Raw genomic sequence first — 18,374 nt, 5'->3', positions numbered from 1 at the left:
TGCATATGTTGTGGAGGACACTTGGCCAATTTCGTAGGCATGGGGATATCAATTCATTGAAAAATTGGCATAATTCAATTTAAAATGTATCAATCATAAAGAATCGGAGGTTTAGTGTATCAGGCAAAAGAAATCAAAGTTTATTAGGTTGATTGTATGTGCCATCAAAGTTCAATCACCATATGAGACAAAGTTCTCACTAGATTTTGTAGATCCCTTTCTTTGTATGCTTGATTAATTTAAGTTTTGCCATCACCAAATGTGATTTCATCATCAAGCAACTCTCTCTCTCTCTCTCTAGTTTTCTCTTGACAAAATCATATCCATCTCTGTCTCTGTGCGTTCTGTTCATATCTTCTGGAGTCACCATATATAAACCGCTCTCTCTCTCTCTCTCTCTCTCTCTCTCTCTCTGTGTAACCATGAACTCCATATGGCAGTAATGACCTTCATCATCACCCTCATCATCCTCACTTCATCACCTGCAATTCTCATATCATAGCAGCTATCATGTCTTTTCCAGACAACCACCTCTCTCACGACGACCTCTCTTCCCACCTCCACCACCCCCACCACTTTCCCCACCAACCGCCGCCGCCTTCCCACGAACCCTCCCCCACCACCGGCGCCTCCTCCGCCCCGAACTGGCTCAACGCCGCTCTCTTCCACAACCCCACCGCCAACTTCCTCAACCTCCACACCTCCCCCACCCCTCCTCCTCCGATGCCATGACCGGCGTCATCGCGCCGCCCCCCGACGCGGCGGAGGGGGAGAGGCGCGACGACGACGGCGTCGGTGCATTGGAGGACTGGCGCGACGCCAGGCACAAGGCCGAGATCGTGTCCCACCCGCTGTACGAGCAGCTCCTGTCCGCTCATGTGGCCTGCCTCCGGATAGCGACGCCCGTCGACCAGCTCCCCCGGATCGACTCGCAGCTCGCCCAGTCGGCTCAGGTCGTCGCTAAGTACTCGGCTCTCGGCGCTGCTGCCGGCCACGACGGGGTTGGGGACGACAAGGAGCTTGACCAATTCATGGTAAATTCACTGAATAGAAATCTACAAATGCAGCGATAATTATGATAGCTTAATTTTCTTTTTTTTGTTTGACTATCTTTCCGAAGACAAATCTTGTCGCGGCCAGTTTAGGTAGAGCCGACACTTCCAACTTTTCAATACAGAAAACTCTGAAGTACTTCTGGAGAAATTAATCAGAATCATTGATCTTAGCTCTCTGTTGAAACTAACAGAGTGTGATTAGATATGAGATATATAATAAAGATTTTTTTTTTTAAAGATTACCCATAAATGGTCTCTTACATACCAATCATAGGCAATTTTTTCTAAAGTTACTGGAGTTTTTTTTCCTTGATGATCGGTTGGTCCTTTCTAGGGTTTTGTGTCTGAGTTATTGTGTTTGGCTTGTGACCGGGTCAATTCAATTCACCATGTACGAATCGTTCTGATGAAACTGAAAGAGACAATGAATGCGTTTGCATCTGCGTCTGTCTCTCTGGGTCTGGGTCGGTCTGTCCGAGACCAATCGTTTCTTATTTTTGGCAGTAAAAGTACTTCATCCATACACAATTATTTTCTGACATAAGGGTTCTTCAATTTTGTGCTTATTTGCTTCCCGGTGTTTCTGTCATGCAAATTTCTGACACTCAGTTGTCTCCTTCTTTCTTTTAATTTTATTTTTATTTTTTGTCCTTTTTAATTTCTTTTACTTGGAAATGGTAGTTGGCAGTTAATCTCGCACGTTGGGCTTAGGTGAATTACAGTGGTTGGAGGCACCGACGGTTTTCTTTTCTCTCTCTCTCTCTCTCTCTCTCTCTCTCTCTCTGTAGCGTATCAAGAAGGGAAGATTTTGTGGATGATGGGTCTTTTCCGGTGATGGTTGGGGAACAAGTGGATCTGTTGGGTCGTTGCTTGATATAAAAATGGTTGGATTGAATAAGGATGTCACAGAGACTGTAAAATAAAGCAAGGATTGGTGCAACTTTTAGCACGCGCCAAACACATCATCTGTTTCTTTGCAAAAGTGTTGGTGATTTCGCTGTGGACAGCCTCCCTCGCTCCGGTCGAATACTTGGGATTGGAAGTTCTTGCTTTGAGTGCGAAAGGGTTGAAAACTGTTAGCTGTGTGCTTGAATCAGTCCGTAGAAATTATGGGGAATGATCTTTTTCGTTCGACCAAGAAAGCCCAAAGAAATTTTCTGCTTCCTGTTCCTGAATTTTCCTGAGATATGAACGCTGTAGAGGATTCATGACATTGACGATTGCATCTACCAAATCCTCCTAATGCTTAATAAAACTTGATCTCTGCATGAGTATATGCATATGTGTGAAATTGCGGATGCTTTTTCCTAGAATTTGGACCTATTCTCACCTCTAGTTGCTCCTGAAAATGTAAAGCCAACGAAGCTTTACATTGTATTTAAGCTGACGAATGAAAAGGCACTAAAAATATGGCCTTGTATTTAAGCTGACGAAGCTTTATTCCGCTACACGACGGCTTCTGCAATTTTTCATGACGGTTTTAGGAAACAAAGCGACAGCTTCATGATTATAGTTGGCAGAATGGGACCAATATGTGTATGAAACTGTTGCAATAAAATTCTGTGCAAGCGATGTCCAAAAACTAAATTCTTTCCCAATACAGGTCAACATTATTAATCATTTTGTTCTTGATATTGCAGTCGCATTACGTCCTCTTGCTCTGTTCTTTTAAAGAGCAGTTACAGCAACATGTCCGTGTCCACGCCATGGAAGCAGTAATGGCTTGCTGGGAGATTGAGCAGTCCCTGCAGAGCTTAACAGGTGATGTTCTTCTGCCAGGACTTGTATTTTACTCTGCTTTTTTGCATTTTGGGTCTCACTGAGCATGATGACTATTCTTGCCAAGGTACATGGGCTATTTTCTTTAGCTCGATTGTTAGCATTTGCTCGGTTAAAAGATGGTTAGCGACATTGCAATCTTATCCTGTGAAGTCTTTCTAGTCCATCTGTTCATTTTTCCCCCTATCTAAGTTAGTTTGAGTCTTCTTAATCAGTTATGAGAAAAAAGTAGTCTTCTTAGGCATAGATATGATGGCCCGGCAGATTTGGTATCCATTACTCAAGATACACAGCAATAACGTTTTTTACTTGATCTTCGACATATCGCTGCCGTTTCAATTTGCTTATGATTATGCAACTCCTGAGAGATACACCATTGTTCTTCTTGAGCATTCATCGTTTATCTTTACATCATATTAGCAGAAGTGATGGTGAGGTCTCCATTTTGCCAAAGTAACATTTAGCTGAGCAAAGGATTTAAGTTGCCCATCCCAATTATGTCTCGTCTCATAATTGTGAATCAGGTTGTCGTCATCATATTCTGACATTCTGACATGCCTCATTGCAGGAGTTTCGCCCGGTCAAGGAACTGGTGCGACGATGTCTGATGACGAAGATGACCCAATAGATAGCGATGCGACCCTGTTTGATGGAGGTTTGGATGGCCCAGACAGCATGGGATTTGGCCCTCTCATTCCAACGGAGACAGAACGATCGTTAATGGAACGCGTGAGGCAAGAGTTAAAGCACGAGTTGAAGCAGGTAAACAGTTGGAATCCTGAAATTCCTGTAATTTTGCCTATAAAGGCTTAATCTTAAATCCTCGTTTTCTCTGTGTCTCCCTTCAGGGGTACAAGGAAAAAATTGTCGATATAAGGGAGGAAATTTTACGCAAGAGGAGAGCAGGAAAGCTTCCAGGAGATACTACGTCAGTCCTGAAAGCCTGGTGGCAGTCGCACGCTAAATGGCCATATCCTACGGTACGCTCTATATCAAGGATACTAATCATACATCATTTTGCTGAAATAAAAACAGGGTAACGTAAAAGCCAGAGGTAATTAAATGGCATGAGAATCGTTACAGTTGTGTTATTCATGGATTGAATTTCTCTTCCTAATCCTCATATAAATACAGTGTCTTCAGTTCTCTGTGACAGAGAAAAGTAGCACGCTCTAAAATGTGGATATAAAAAAAGAAAGATGTGAAAAGATCAAGAAAGTGGAAGTACCGTATCTATGGACAAATTTAGAAACGGTGAAAGATTTGTTGCAAGAGATTATTAGGTTACCTGCTTCTACGTAGATCATTAACCTTGCTCTTGGGAAAACTCTAATTCTGTTTTGGGACTTGACAGGAGGAAGACAAGGCGAAGCTGGTGCAGGAAACCGGTTTGCAATTGAAGCAGATAAATAATTGGTTCATCAACCAGAGGAAAAGAAACTGGCACAGCAACTCTTCATCATCATCCGTCTCAAAAAGCAAACGTAAAAGGTCCCTCAAAATAGACTGTTGCCTTGTTAATGCGAAACTTCCTTGATATTCCATTTCTTTGCATTCTAAGTTTGAAGACCTACTGCAGGTGAAAGCAGCAGCTATTGATCCCTTGATTCAGATTTGAGCAAGAGCAACGATCAAGTTCTGACATACAATATTCAGTGCTTCACTAGAATGGGTACTTAGAGTTAATACAAAGAACATTGGCCAGTGGCCTCATACAAAGCTTCATCAAGCAGGAACATTTGGAAGATGACTTTGATTCTAGAAAAAAGAAAATACGTTAGTGAAGAGGATGGCTCTCACCTTGCGACAGGAATCCTGAAGGCAGTCAATTAACCATAGATGCGATCGTGATCATTGAGGGGGTACTGAGCTAGGAAATTACACACTTAGAACTAGAAGTAATTTTAGATGGTTTCATTGTCTCTACTGCTTGTCCACTTTGCATTTTGTGAATATATAGGCGTGGTTAGGTACAATGATCTCTACATAGTTCCTCTCCATTTTGCATGCTAATCACATTTATAGCTTTTCTTTGCTCTCTAGTGTAGTGTAGATTTACTGTAAGAGTAACATACAGTTTGTCCACTGTGAGGTTACCGGGTTTGTATTGCTACTGGGGATAATGACTGAGTATGGTTATAGACACGATCATTTGTCTGAAATTCTATAGCGTATGTCGCCGGTTCTTATGATGATTTAGCCACTTCATTGTCACGGCTACAAGTTTAATTCATTCTGCAATAATCGTACATCAAGCTAGATGCAGCTGAAAAGTTATGTTCATATCCCTCCTAGTCCATAAACGTGAGAATAATGCATCTTGCTCTCCTTTTATGTAACGAAAAACAACTTTATCGTGACAATTCTGTCTGTCATGAACTCCTACACATCAAGTGATCACCTTTGGTGTAGCTCACATAGCATACGAAGTTATGTTTCTTGACAAACTGAGATCTGAATAGGAGAAACAGTCCAGGGGTCGGTCTAAAAGCAACCTTAAAGATAAACCATTCGAGCTTGTCCTTAGTGAATTCAGGAAAAAATAAAAAAAGCTGTACTTCACAATAATCACCAGAAATTTCCTCAGCTTTTCTTCAAGGCGACCTATGGCAAAGTATTGAAAATTTGTTTCAGCCGGCCAACTCCAAGTCAGCTAATGCTCATTTGGCCAACTTCAAGTCAGCTAATGCTCATTGGCAGAACGAATCCGAGAAAGAATGGTGCATAAAATGGATGGACATTGGAATTTTCTGATGCAACTTGGGCATATAAAAACATTGCAACATTTCAACCTCCTTTTGACCAAGTATACTAAACATTAATTAATGAACTTTTGATGATTTCTCTATTATTATGTAGGTCTTTTTGTATCTTTTTGGCATCGTATTTCCCTATTTCATCATTGACTTCTTGGCATGTATACCATACACGCTATCATACAATCCACTAATTAATTGGATGCACAACTCAAGGATCTTCTAACGTTTGTGCCACTTACCCCCAATTCTTGAACTAGATAACTGCAATTCCTATTTTTATAATTTTGCTCTTAGATATCTTTAAACGGCTCTCAGCAAATGACTTTTTCCTCACCTCATCTTTAAGTCCACATTTGAAACCTTGACCTCTCCTATTTAAGAAAGGGAGATATGCTGGTACATTTCACAAACACGAATTGGTGCGAATGAAGACGATGGTTTTCCATGAAATTAATGCTTTTTGTAGGTGTAGTGAACTTAAACCCCCTGAGATTATAAGGGCCATATCTAGGTTGTCTAGCCACAGCTTCAGACATAAGAACTTCATTGTCACATGGCTTCCAGTGTGGCCAATGATTACATAAGCAACAAACGTTTAGTGTTCACTCATATCAAATCTCTACCCAATGCCACGATTATCTCTAACACTCTCTAACACTTCATGTTCAAGGTACGGGGGAATTTTTTTAAACATAAGTGCAACTTTAAGGAGAAGGGATCCTTGTTGACCCCGAGATTTGGTGTGAATTGACTCCCTTTCACCAGTTTGCGCGCCAAACAAGCAATAGGTTTTGCATTGTTCTGTCATTTGGTCGAAGGTCGATCCATATGTTCGCAGACACACCTCCAGTTCATGAAAACAGAGGTCCTCCCGTCTCCTCTCAGCAATTTCCCATGATCGACCAAGGGCCAGAACTGAGGACCTCTCTCTGCTTGTTGCCAATCCATGGGACGTGAACAAATACATCTTCTCGTATTGAGGGGTTATAGAAATCCCGCCCATACCAGCCCAGGCTTTCCTTATAAAACAGCTACCCAGCTCTGTTGAAAGAAGATATGATATGGGAGTTGATTGAGGATTTGGATTGATTGTAATTGATAGGAGATGTGATTATTTTAGGACTAGAAAGATCAGAAGAATTTATTTACTTTTTTATTCAATTCTTTTGTACAATATATACATCATTGTATTACATCTAGCAATCAATGAAATATACACCATTTTCCTCATCACACATATTTCCATATTCCTTTCCTTCTCGTCTTCTTCTCGGATTTGTGACATGGTATTAGAGCGACTCTTGATTCTGAGATAAGCTTCCGCACTAAAATCAGCCTCTGTTACTTCTCTGTTTTCTGTTGCTACAATCCTTGCAGAACAGAACAGCGTCCAGTCTTCTCTGTTTCTCGTTGCTGCAACTCTCGCAGAACAGAACAGCATCCGGGAAGAGGTCCTTCGTCCAGTCTTCACTTCTGTGTTCAAATTAATATGCAAAACAGAGCTGTTGCAGACTCTTTAGAAAATTGTCACCATGACAAATCCACAAGAACTTACCTCAGAAGTCGGTGATCAGCCCGCAAGGGAGACAACGCCACAAACCTCACAGATCCAGGAGCCATCAGTTATTACCATGCACGAAGAACAGATTCAGAGCCAAACTCAACATGCACAGTGGGTACCTGTTCCGGCTCAGGCTAATTTGGGGCAACCCTATTCGGGCCAACCTTACCAATGGGTACCAAATCCTTGGTATTATGGGACGGGCCCAAATGCATCATTGCTGGGATTTCGAAATGGTGTACAAACTAATGGAGGCCTACCAGCCAGTGGTGGGGCAGGCACAAATACCAGTTCACAGCAGACGGGCGGATCAGCCGAACCGGGTATGGGACCGAATCCCTACTCGGGTTCATTTTTTTCTAATGCGGGTCATTCAATCGGACTTGGGGGATCGGGTTTTGGGGGAAATCCTTACCCGAGTCCACCACCAGGGTTTTTCCCATATCAGATCTACGCTGCCAGCAATCGGCCGGAACCCGGCGACCCCCTTTTTACAACCAATGCCGATGGACCAGAACTGAAGCTTGTTGCTCAGCAGTTAACTGGACCTGATAATTACTCGAGATGGTCGCGCGCGTTTCGGCGCGCTCTAGTAACGAAGGATAAGGAGGGCTTTATCAATGGAACGGTTCCGATTTTGTCCGACGAACGACTAGCGCGACTTTGGAAAAAATGTAATCAGCTAGTCAGAACGTGGATCGGAAACAGCATCGCTCCCGAAGTCGCGGCTGGTCTTCCTCCAACGGAGGACTCGAAACAAATGTGGGAAAACATAAAGGAGATGTATAGAAAACTGGATCAAGTAAAAATCTTTTCTTTGACGCAACAGATCTCGGATTTAAAGCAAGGAAACATGACTGTTGCTACAGTTTTCAACAAACTTTCGAGTTTGTGGAACGAATTGGAAGCGGCTAAAGAAAAATTTGACTGGCCGGAGCCGATTTTGCAGCAGTACAAAAAGATGTGAGACAGGGAGAAAGCCATCCGATTTCTCCTCATATTAAACGAATCTTACCTTTCGTTTAGATCGCAGATCTTAACCATGGAGCCGATGCCAAGCCTTGGCCGTATCTACCATCTCACAATCCAGGAGGAAAGCCAACAGAGAGCAGCAGATCTCCGCAAGGAAGGCGACAGAGTGGCTCTGGCGGCGAGGGTTTCCTCTCGCCCGCTACAGAAATCCACAAGAGGGAGAGAAAGTCGAAGATCTAATCTAGGGTTTCACGAAAACCCTAGATCTTATATACGAGCGATGGATGGCCAGGACTTTCCTGATCTATCGGACGGCCCACGATCGATCTTTGGAGTTGTTGGATCCGACGGCTCACAGAGTGGCGCAGCCACTGAATCCAACGGTCCACGTGCAGCGGGTTTCCACGGTTTCGAAGGCCCACGCGGACAATTCTTTTCTGGGCCTGAAGGCCCACAGGCGCAATTCGGAGCATCATCCGAAGGCCCATATGGAGGAACAGTGGCCCATGCCGCAGAGACCTTCCTCGATTGCAAAAAAATAACAAAGGAAAGGGTAAGATGTATTGTGAATAGATGCAAAAACGCCCGCACCACACAGTTGAAAGTTACTGGAAATTACATGGTAAGCCAGGTGAAAAAGAAAAGGGAAAGTTTTCAACTGTTTTTCAGGTGATGGGTAAATTAGCAGACAAGCCAATCACCCATGAGGAATATCAGGAGTTGATGGAAGCTCTTAAAAAATTAGATCCTTCTTACAAGGCAGGCAGTTTCACAGGTATTTCTTATTGCCTAACAAACTCAATTTCGAAGGATGCATGGATTATAGATACAGAAGCTAGTGATCACATTTTCTGCAATCCGAAATTATTTTCTAGTGTCAAAAGGTTATCGTTTCCAATATCAGTCCAACTTCCCAATGGAAGTACCACATATGTTGGAATGACTGGCACCGTGAATCTTAGTTCACTCATCATTCTCAAAAATGTCATTTATGTCCATACTTTCCATTTTAATCTCATATTAGTCTCTCGAGCTTGTGAAGAAAATTCTTGTCATGTCTCTTTTGACTCTGATAAATGTCTATTTCAGGCCCTTTCGACTAGCAAACTGATGGGCTTAGGTAGAATCTATCAAGGACTTTATTTTTGGAATGACCTTCCAGACAATTTTAAATTATCCTCTGTTGCATTCAATAAACCATTGTGTAACATTGTTGCCAATTAAAGAAATTTTCTTCATCATCAAAGATTGGGTCACACTGCATATTTCCCTTGTCCTCAATGTCCAATTTGCCCCTTGGCATAACAAGCTCGTGCTCCCTTTCAAAATAGTAAGACTCGAGCAGATGATATTTTTTCCTTGATCCATGCTGATGTCTGGGGACCATATCACACAGTAAATCATGATGGTTCGAGATTTTTTCTTACAATCGTGGACGATTTCTCACGTGCCACTTGGGTCTTCCTCATACAATCAAAAGGTCAAGTTCTTTCCCACCTCAAAATCTTTTTTTCCTTATCCAAAACTCAATTTGGAAAATTAGTTCATCGCATCCGCACTAATAATGGTAGGGAATTCTTCAATGGTGATTGTGCTTCCTTTCTTACTTCAAATGGTATTTTACATGAAAGTACCTGCACCTATACTCCACAACAGAATGGGGTAGTTGAGCGAAAGCATTGTCATCTCTTAGAGGTGGCACGTGCTCTTAAGTTCCAGGCATCTATACCAGAACAATTTTGGGGAGATTGTGTGATTACTGCGGCGTACCTGATAAATCGTATGCCATCTCGCATTCTAGAAGGCAAGACTCCATTTGAATTATTGTATGGAAGAAAACCGGATCTGAGTCATCTCAGAGTCTTTGGCTGCTTATGTTATGTGGCTACAGTAGGTCCTCGGGATAAAATGTCTCCTCGTGCTCGACAATGCATCTTCATGGGGTATCCTAACTTGAAAAAGGGTTATTGAGTTTATGAACAGTCTACCGGGGATTTTTTCATCAGCAGGGATGTGGTTTTTCATGAAAATATTTTTCCTTTCCGGGATACTACTTCTATGCCTGCAGATGATACGAGAACTAATCATCGATTCCGGTCAGAAGAAGATCTATCTACTGGAGAATCATACTTTATTACTCCATCTCCAAGACATCGATAGTAGATACGGTCTTGCCTTCACCAACCGATGATTCTTCTCATGATAATTCAGTTGAGCAACAAATTATGGAGCAGGAATCCCGAGAGATAAATCACGAAGAGCCTACAAATGTTGAGGAATCACCTTTGAAGGTGTTGGATGAACCACCATGAAGATCTGGTCGAACCACTCGTCCACCAACCTGGACTAAAGATTATGTCTGCTCCTCATCGCTATCATCAGGTACTCATTATCCTTTATCTTCATATGTATCTTTCGACCGCTTGTCGTCGACCATTTATGTTGCATTAGTCGAGTTTCGAGGAAAGGAGCCTTCTAGTTATAATGAGGCTGTACATGATGAACATTGGCAAAAGGCAATGGAGGCAGAACTTAAAGCCCTGATTGATAACCATACTTGGGATGTTGTGACATTACCGGCTGATCGCAAACCCATTGGATGTAAATGGGTCTATAAGATCAAATATAGAGCAGATGGCTTCGTGGAAAGATACAAGGCCTGATTAGTGGCCAAGGGTTTCACCCAGCGAGAAAGTTTTGATTACCATGAGACATTTTCCTCGGTAGCCAAGGATGTCACGGTTCGCTCTTTCTTATCAGTTGCTGCTTTTCGCAACTGTTCCTTACATCAAATGGATGTCCACAACGCTTTTCTTCATGGTGATCTAGAAGAGGAGATTTACATGGATCTTCCACAAGGATTACGGAGACAGGGGGAGTTGAAGGTATGTCGTCTCCGCAAATCTCTTTACGGATTGAAACAGGCATCTCAACAGTGGACGCCAAATTTACTACTGCACTAACGGGAGATGGATTCATGCAGTCCAAACATGATTATGCTTTGTTCACTTGGGCAAAAGGTACGTCAGTCATATACTTGATGATTTATGTTGACGACATACTTATTATGGGAAATGATAATTCTGTTGTGAAGAAGCTTAAAGACCATCTACATTTGTCTTTTCATATTAAAGACTTAGGACCACCTAAGTATTTTCTTGGAATAGAGATAGCTCGTTCTGATCTAGGGATTTCCCTTAGTCAGCGAAAATTTGTGATGGAGATTATATCAGAAGCGGGATTATCAGGTTGCAAACCGGCAATTATTCCTATTGAACAGAATGCCAAGTTGACAAGCATTGATTATGATGTTGGGACGTCCTCCTCTGATGATCCATTATTGAAGGACCCGACAAGCTATCAAAGACTTGTTGGGAAGCTTATCTATCTTACTATGACCAGGCCAGACATTTGCTATGCTGTACAGACTCTCAGTCAATTCATGCACAGTCCAAAGCAGTCACACATGAATGCAACCTTAAAAGTAGTGAAATATCTGAAGAGATGTCCAGGATTATGGATACTCCTCTCCAAAAGGTGCAACATGGAGATGACAGCCTATTGTGATGCGGACTATGCTACATGTCCCATGAGTAGGAGATCTATTACTAGATTTTGCATCAAATTTGGGAGTCGTTACTTTCATGGAAGACAAAGAAACAATCCATCGTGTCATTGTCATTAGCAGAAGCTGAATATCGATCTATGGCAAAAACCGTCTGTGAGATAGTGTGGCTTCGAGGCTTACTTCTGGATCTTGGGGTACAAGTTAGAGGACCGACATTACTTTTCTGTGATAATGATTCGGCACTCAAACTTGCAGCAAATCCTGTGCTACATGAAAGGACAAAACATATAGAAGTTGATTGTCATTTTACTCAGGAGAAGATCAAAGAAGGGATCATCGAAACCAGAGGAATTAGGACTATAGAACAGGCTGCAGATATCTTCACTAAACCCCTTTGTCAAAGACAGCATACATATCTTCTAAACAAGCTGGGCGTCTTGGATATATACAAGCCACCAGCTTGAGGGGGAGTGTTGAAAGAAGATATGATATGGGAGTTGATTGAGGATTTGGATTGATTGTAATTGATAGGAGATGTGATTATTTTAGGACTAGAAAGATCAGAAGAATTTATTTACTTTTTATTCAATTCTTTTGTACAATATATACATCATTGTATTACATCTAGCAATCAATGAAATATACACCATTTTCCTCATCACACATATTTCCATATTCCTTTCCTTCCGTCTTCTTCTCGGATTTGTGACAAGCTCGACTCAGGCACTTCTCTGACAAAATCCTTTCCATCAAAACTATTTCAGCTTCCCCATCATCAACTTGCTCCAAAACCAAATGACGCCCTACAAGATTGTCTAACAGATATGTTTCCGATGTTAAGGGAACCTCTGCAGGCATCCTGTAATGAATTAAAAAGAAATAAAATTAATCCAGAATCAACTAAGGAAGATCGTCAAACAGTTGATAGGGCCAATGTGTAGTGATAGGAAAACTAATGTGACGAAACGATGCCAAAGAGACTTAAGTAAAACAGAAATCAGATGGAATTAACTAATGATGATAGAGAGTGAATATGAGGATTATGGATGATTAAGAAAATTGGAGTTGACGATCATGGAGTAAGGTTGCTGAAGGAAAACATCATTGTGATGTAGGGAAAGCTCTCAACAAAGAGAGAGAAGCTCTCACAGAGGGGAGAGACATATCTATGCATACCACCCTGATGAGAACTTAATATCCCATTCTTTTTGGAGAATAAATACTAGAAAGCTAACATATGAAGATAGAAGAAAAACAGTTCTCATAATTTCTAGCCTAAAGAAGCTCTTTCAGTAAAACCTCCAAATTTAAATTGCGCACACGTACTTATGTGCAATTAATCTTGAGCTTCAGTGACCGAAGAATCAATCTTGAAGTTCACTCTATTAATGCCAGTGATCTTCCATTATTTTTGTAGTGTTCTAATTCTACGCAGGGTCACACGACATCGTCAACATGTCAAATGGTGAAAACAGTAACTGCCACAGTGCTTCTATGTTCATACACTAACCAAAGGACCAGCCAACTTTTCCCTTGACAGCGCCTGTGAATATTACTTTGTCTACACCTTTGCTAACAATTAGCTGTCACTGTAGGTGAAACTTCCAAAGCCCCGACCTCCAGTCCAGCTGGATCCCCATAGCTACCAGCCCCAGCCACTAGGACCACTCCATCTCTGCCACCACCTAGAAGGTGATGCTTCATATCTGTGTAACACTGCTAGTCCTGTTCAAGAGTTCATTATACATTAAATCATTATTTTTTACTAGATATAGGTGGACTATGGATAGATTGTGAGATGTTGCTACTCATCATAAAGTTAATAAACTTGCAAAAATGCTTCTTCTCATAATTCCAGCATGATCCATATAAATAACATTGCTCAAACTTGTAATAGATCATAAGCTTCTTTGGAACAAATATATGGTTCTGCTCCCATATTCTGAAGTTCGGCTCTATTTCCAGTTCTGATATCATGAAAATCAAGATTATTAGAAAAATTAGAACATGGCAGGAGACAAAAACTTGCATACTGGAAAGTCGAAATAGAGGATCACTAGAATAAATCCTCATTGGCATAGCTAAAAAGTCCCACCATTGGAATGACAAATAAGCAGAAGAGTAAATCACACGGTGACAGGAAAAATGGTGTGAATCTTGTTAGGATCAAACTCAACACAAACAGTCGATCAAGAACTTAAAATGACAATGAAAATATGAACTCACTCTTGCAGCCCTGCAACATATCAAATTCACACCTGATGATTAGCTTGAAAGAAACCAACAAATTTTGGGGATCCAGAGTGCCGCAAGTCCAGCAACATGACTGCTCTCTTTGCTTATGTGTTTTTGTACTTTGCCTCCAGAAGCTTCCCTGATAATCGACATGTCAATCATTAAATTGCTTCAAGCAATCATATGAGAACAGAAAAAGAGAAAATTACAGTTGCAATATTCCAGAACAATAATAACCCCAATTCAAGCAATCAGGAAAAGAAAGCAAATTCACATTGTTTCTAAGTGTGAAATTTCACTCGTCCACCTTTAAGAAGCTGAGATGACTATGGTCAAAGAGATTTTCTTAAAGAGCTGCTTGTTCTTTCAACATTTTGTAATTTCCACTGTATCAATGTCATGTATAAACCAGTATGCCTCAACTTAAGATAAAAGTTTAACTTGCCATGGAAACAAAACAAACACGCTACAGATGACCTGTGAGCAAGCGGAACGACCTTCAGATCCGAAACTGGAAAAGAGATTATTAACCTAAAAGTCTGGTTCCTGATATCATGTTGAGATTGAGCAATCATAGTGGATGTAGAGGACAATTATTTTCTCAAAAGGCACTCTTAAGTCTGGAACTCCAACAAGGGCTGACAGTTACATTCCTTTCATGATTGAGGGAAAGATTTCATTTCAACTAAGAAACATGAATCGCTCAGAAATGTACAAAAAAGAATCACTCACAGATGATTCACCAGGATTGTTAGCTTTACTCATATTTTTATTAAGTCTAAGATTTTGCCTTATTAGGGGACAAGGAGGGGACAGGGATCATCTCATAGATTGAACAATCCCCAGAATGTGATCTCATGAATAACTGACATAACAACTGCTCATATTCTATATGGGGAAAGCTCAAGACAATTCACATATTAGCTTGCATGTAGAAGTGTCTAAAACTTGTGGAGCTCCTAGTCTCCAAGCCCTTGGGGTTTAATTAGTTTGTTGCAGTCTCGTGTGACAATTGACGAGCATTAGGAAATCTCTATACTTTTAGGTATCTCAATCCTGTGAGTCCTGGAATGGCTGATAGCTCCCAACAAGCTATCACTAACAAGTTCCTTAAATCTTCAAATTTCAACACATTTGGGAATTTTGCTAATGACTTACATCCTTGAATACACAAACTTTTGCAGGATGAGAATACGTCTAGGCTTTGAATGTCATGTAGCTTCTCACAATGGCTGATGTTCAACCTTTTTAGGGTTTCCAAGCACAATAGATCCAATAACTTCTAAGGAAGGCGCAACCACAAATATCCAATATTACCAAAAAAAAGAAAAATCCAAACCATCAGGACCAGTTTCAACTAGACTCTTGCACCGACCCAAAAAAAAAAAAAAAAAAAAAAAGAATCTTGCAACATGAAAGCCCTGAAATTCTATAAACTCGAAAGTTTTGGTTATCTTTCAATGGATGTGCGATTACATATATCCAATCTTACCAATAATCAACCTCTCATGGCCGTGCCTTTCAACTAGATTCCGCAATCTGCAGCATAGAATCCCTTTAGACATTTTGAACTTGAAAGGTCTTTTAACTTTTAATGGATTGCAAGATCTATTAATCATTTTGATGGACATGCATTTATAGACATTAAACCTTCTCAAAGATTCTAATCAATCAACCAAGGCCTCCAAATTCAGCTAGATTCTTGCAAGTTGCAGTGTGAAATTTGAAGTTTTTAAACTGGAAAAGTCTAGCAATCTTTTAACAAAACTGTGCCCAGAGATATTTGATCTTGCCACTAAATTCAACCTATAAACACCATGGATTTCAACTAGATTTTGGCAATTCGCAACATAGAATCTTTCAATGGACGTGCATCCAGAGAGATACAGACCGCCTCCAGATATTCTAAATGGGTCAAAGCCTCAAACTGCAACGAAATTCTTGCGGTTTGGCGCATCTGATTCTCTTTTAACCTTGAAAGGACAAGTGATTGAATGGACATGCGACCAGAGATATTCAAACTTACCAAGCTCTTGCAATTCGCAACACATGATAGCCTCGGACGTTTCGAACTCGAAAGGTCCCGCGAATGTCGACTAAATTCTTGCGACACACAGCAATTTGTTTGGCTTTTATTAGCCCAAAGGACTTGTCGCGAATCAATTCGGCCATCCACGTATGATATGGAAGAGAGAGCTTTGATAGTCGGGTGGGAAGCCCTAGGAGACATTCGAGCGGACGTCAATCATAAAGAGTAAGATCTTGAGAAGGGTTAGTTTGGAAAGATATGGTAACGATGGAGCTGGGAAAGTGATATGCAGAGCTGTTAAGCTGGAGGGCGGTTCCGGTATTTCTTGAAGATTCTTGCAAAATCGAAGGCTGAGATGTTGGAGAGAAGAGAGCTTCGAAATTCTTTCCGACAAGCCCAAAATGTAAAAGTTTTCCTAATGTACACTACATTAATTGATATTAATATACCGTTTTATGGGATTGGTCTAAGGTGAGATAGAATATTTTTTAATTAATATATTATTAGACTGGTTAGTGTGGACCGAGTTGAGCTTGGCCCGTAATGAGAGGATCTGGTTAGAAACTTTATAAATAGTGCTCAAGTCACTCGTGCGTGCGACATGCGTGCGTTGGACGCTCATGCGACATGTGTTCAACGCACGTGCATGGTGCAACACGCATGCGAAGGCTGATGTCACGATGACGTCAGTGACCTGGGACACGTGTGACATCCTAAAATTTCATTCTGCTTTCAATTGATGATCTGGGGAAGTTATTAAGAGATTTTAATGCAATAGACTTGAGGATTTGGCCAAGAATCGGCTATTCGACCGTGCTTATCCGCAGAGATCAAAGCCTCAAACTGCAACTAAATTCTCACGGTTTGGCGCATTTGATTCTCTTTTAACCTTGAAAGGACGAGTGATTGAATGGACATTGTCGCGACCTTCCCGAAGGTGAATTACTCAAAAGGGCTAATGGATTACTAAGTCCAAAGACTTGGCACGGATTCTCCCAAGTCTTACCAATCACGATTTGATATTAATAAATTAACCAATTTAAACATGCAATTATACTCAATTTGGAGCCGCCACTAACCAATTAGGGTTGAAACTCAAGTAAAGTATGGGAGAATACTTTACTTTTGCGAACGAGAGATTCAATAGATCCGAGGACTTGGTTATACTATATTTCATCTAATGCCCTTTCGCTACCATTTCTTTTAATTTTCAAAAATATTTTTTTGTAGGCAGCTTAGATTTATTTTAACTTAAATTTCTATCATGCAAATGGGTGATCACACAGGGACTCAATCATTTTTAAACATTCAATAAATTGAATTGCATCAAAAGAATTAAACATACAAACCAAACAATTATTTTTTTGGATTTTCTTGAAAATTAGAATTCTTTTATAAAAATGCATTTTTTTAATTAAATGACTTAATCTTATTAATATGCAAATTCTAATTAAATGGGCTTATGATGCAAACTAGTTATTATGCACCTCATAACCTAGCTTCATTAATGAACAAATTTTGATTAAATGATCCTATTATGCGAACTAGTTAACATGCACCTAGTATTTTTGTATTTTTATTTATTGAAATTCAGAATTAATAAAAACCCTAATTAAACTATCTAAAAAGGATAATTTTTTAATTTATTCTAGGGATTAATTTGACTTAAACCCTATCCTTTCTTAGAAAACTATTTTTTTTTAAATGAAATAATTAAAATGTGCAAACATTATCTAAAAAATTAATTTAGGTCAAACCCTAACTTATTTCTAAAAATGCAACCCTAAAAATGTAATCTTAAGAAAATTTTAATTTACTAAACCTACATGTCTGATTTACTAAGCCTATATGCTCATGCAGAATTTTTTTTTTTTTTTTTTTAGTTTTTTTGAAGATAAGTAATTATTAAATAAATATTAAATCTAAGCTATCAACAAAATAAATGATTAAAATAATCGAAAAAATAACATGTTGTCTCAGGTCAAATTAACGATTATCATAACCCTAATTATCATGACAAAGATATCAAAATAATTAAAAATCTGATCCGAAGTCTTACGGATCAAATTAATAATTATAATGATTTAATAATTAAAATTCTACCAAAAAGCCCCAAAATTAATATAATTTTTAAAAAATAATCCGATGTCTCTCGGATTAAATTAATAATTATATTAATTCCGGACGAAAATCCTAGCAGATAATGCCTACAAAATGCATAAATATTAATATTGACAAACCATATTCTAACTTAAATAATAATAACAAAATTTAAAATTTAAAATGACAATAAAATGAAAAATAAACTACCTAGGTGAAATTTGAAAAAGAGAGGAACGGCGATGATGGGCGTCGCCGAGCGGAGGATGGCCGGCGTTGGAGCTTCGGCGAGGGGACCGGCACGCAATGAGGGAAA

At 40.0% G+C, this 18,374-nt stretch overlaps 1 protein-coding gene across 1 annotated transcript; it reads left to right on the top strand.

Annotated features, from left to right (window-relative positions):
- The first annotated feature begins 328 nt into the window (after nt 1-328).
- Nucleotides 329-5,048, top strand: LOC104436997 (homeobox protein knotted-1-like 3). The gene is made up of 6 exons (XM_010049851.3): nt 329-1,034; nt 2,696-2,816; nt 3,403-3,596; nt 3,683-3,814; nt 4,189-4,325; nt 4,414-5,048. Exons 1-6 carry the CDS (start codon nt 729-731, stop codon nt 4,415-4,417), a joined length of 894 nt encoding a protein of 297 aa, XP_010048153.2. The 5' UTR covers nt 329-728; the 3' UTR covers nt 4,418-5,048.
- Nucleotides 5,049-18,374: the final 13,326 nt, after the last annotated feature.

This window comes from Eucalyptus grandis, chromosome 3 (genome assembly GCF_016545825.1).
Source record: "Eucalyptus grandis isolate ANBG69807.140 chromosome 3, ASM1654582v1, whole genome shotgun sequence".
Taxonomy (NCBI): domain Eukaryota; kingdom Viridiplantae; phylum Streptophyta; class Magnoliopsida; order Myrtales; family Myrtaceae; genus Eucalyptus; species Eucalyptus grandis.
This window is presented reverse-complemented; position numbering and strand designations above follow the sequence as displayed.

Excerpts from the sequence above, each read along its gene's own strand:
- LOC104436997 (XM_010049851.3), top strand. The coding sequence starts at position 729 with ATGACCGGCGTCATCGCGCCGCCCCCCGACGCGGCGGAGGGGGAGAGG. Across the intron at positions 1,035-2,695 it reads AGGAGCTTGACCAATTCATG|TCGCATTACGTCCTCTTGCT; the intron begins GTAAATTCACTG and ends TTGATATTGCAG. Across the intron at positions 2,817-3,402 it reads GTCCCTGCAGAGCTTAACAG|GAGTTTCGCCCGGTCAAGGA; the intron begins GTGATGTTCTTC and ends GCCTCATTGCAG.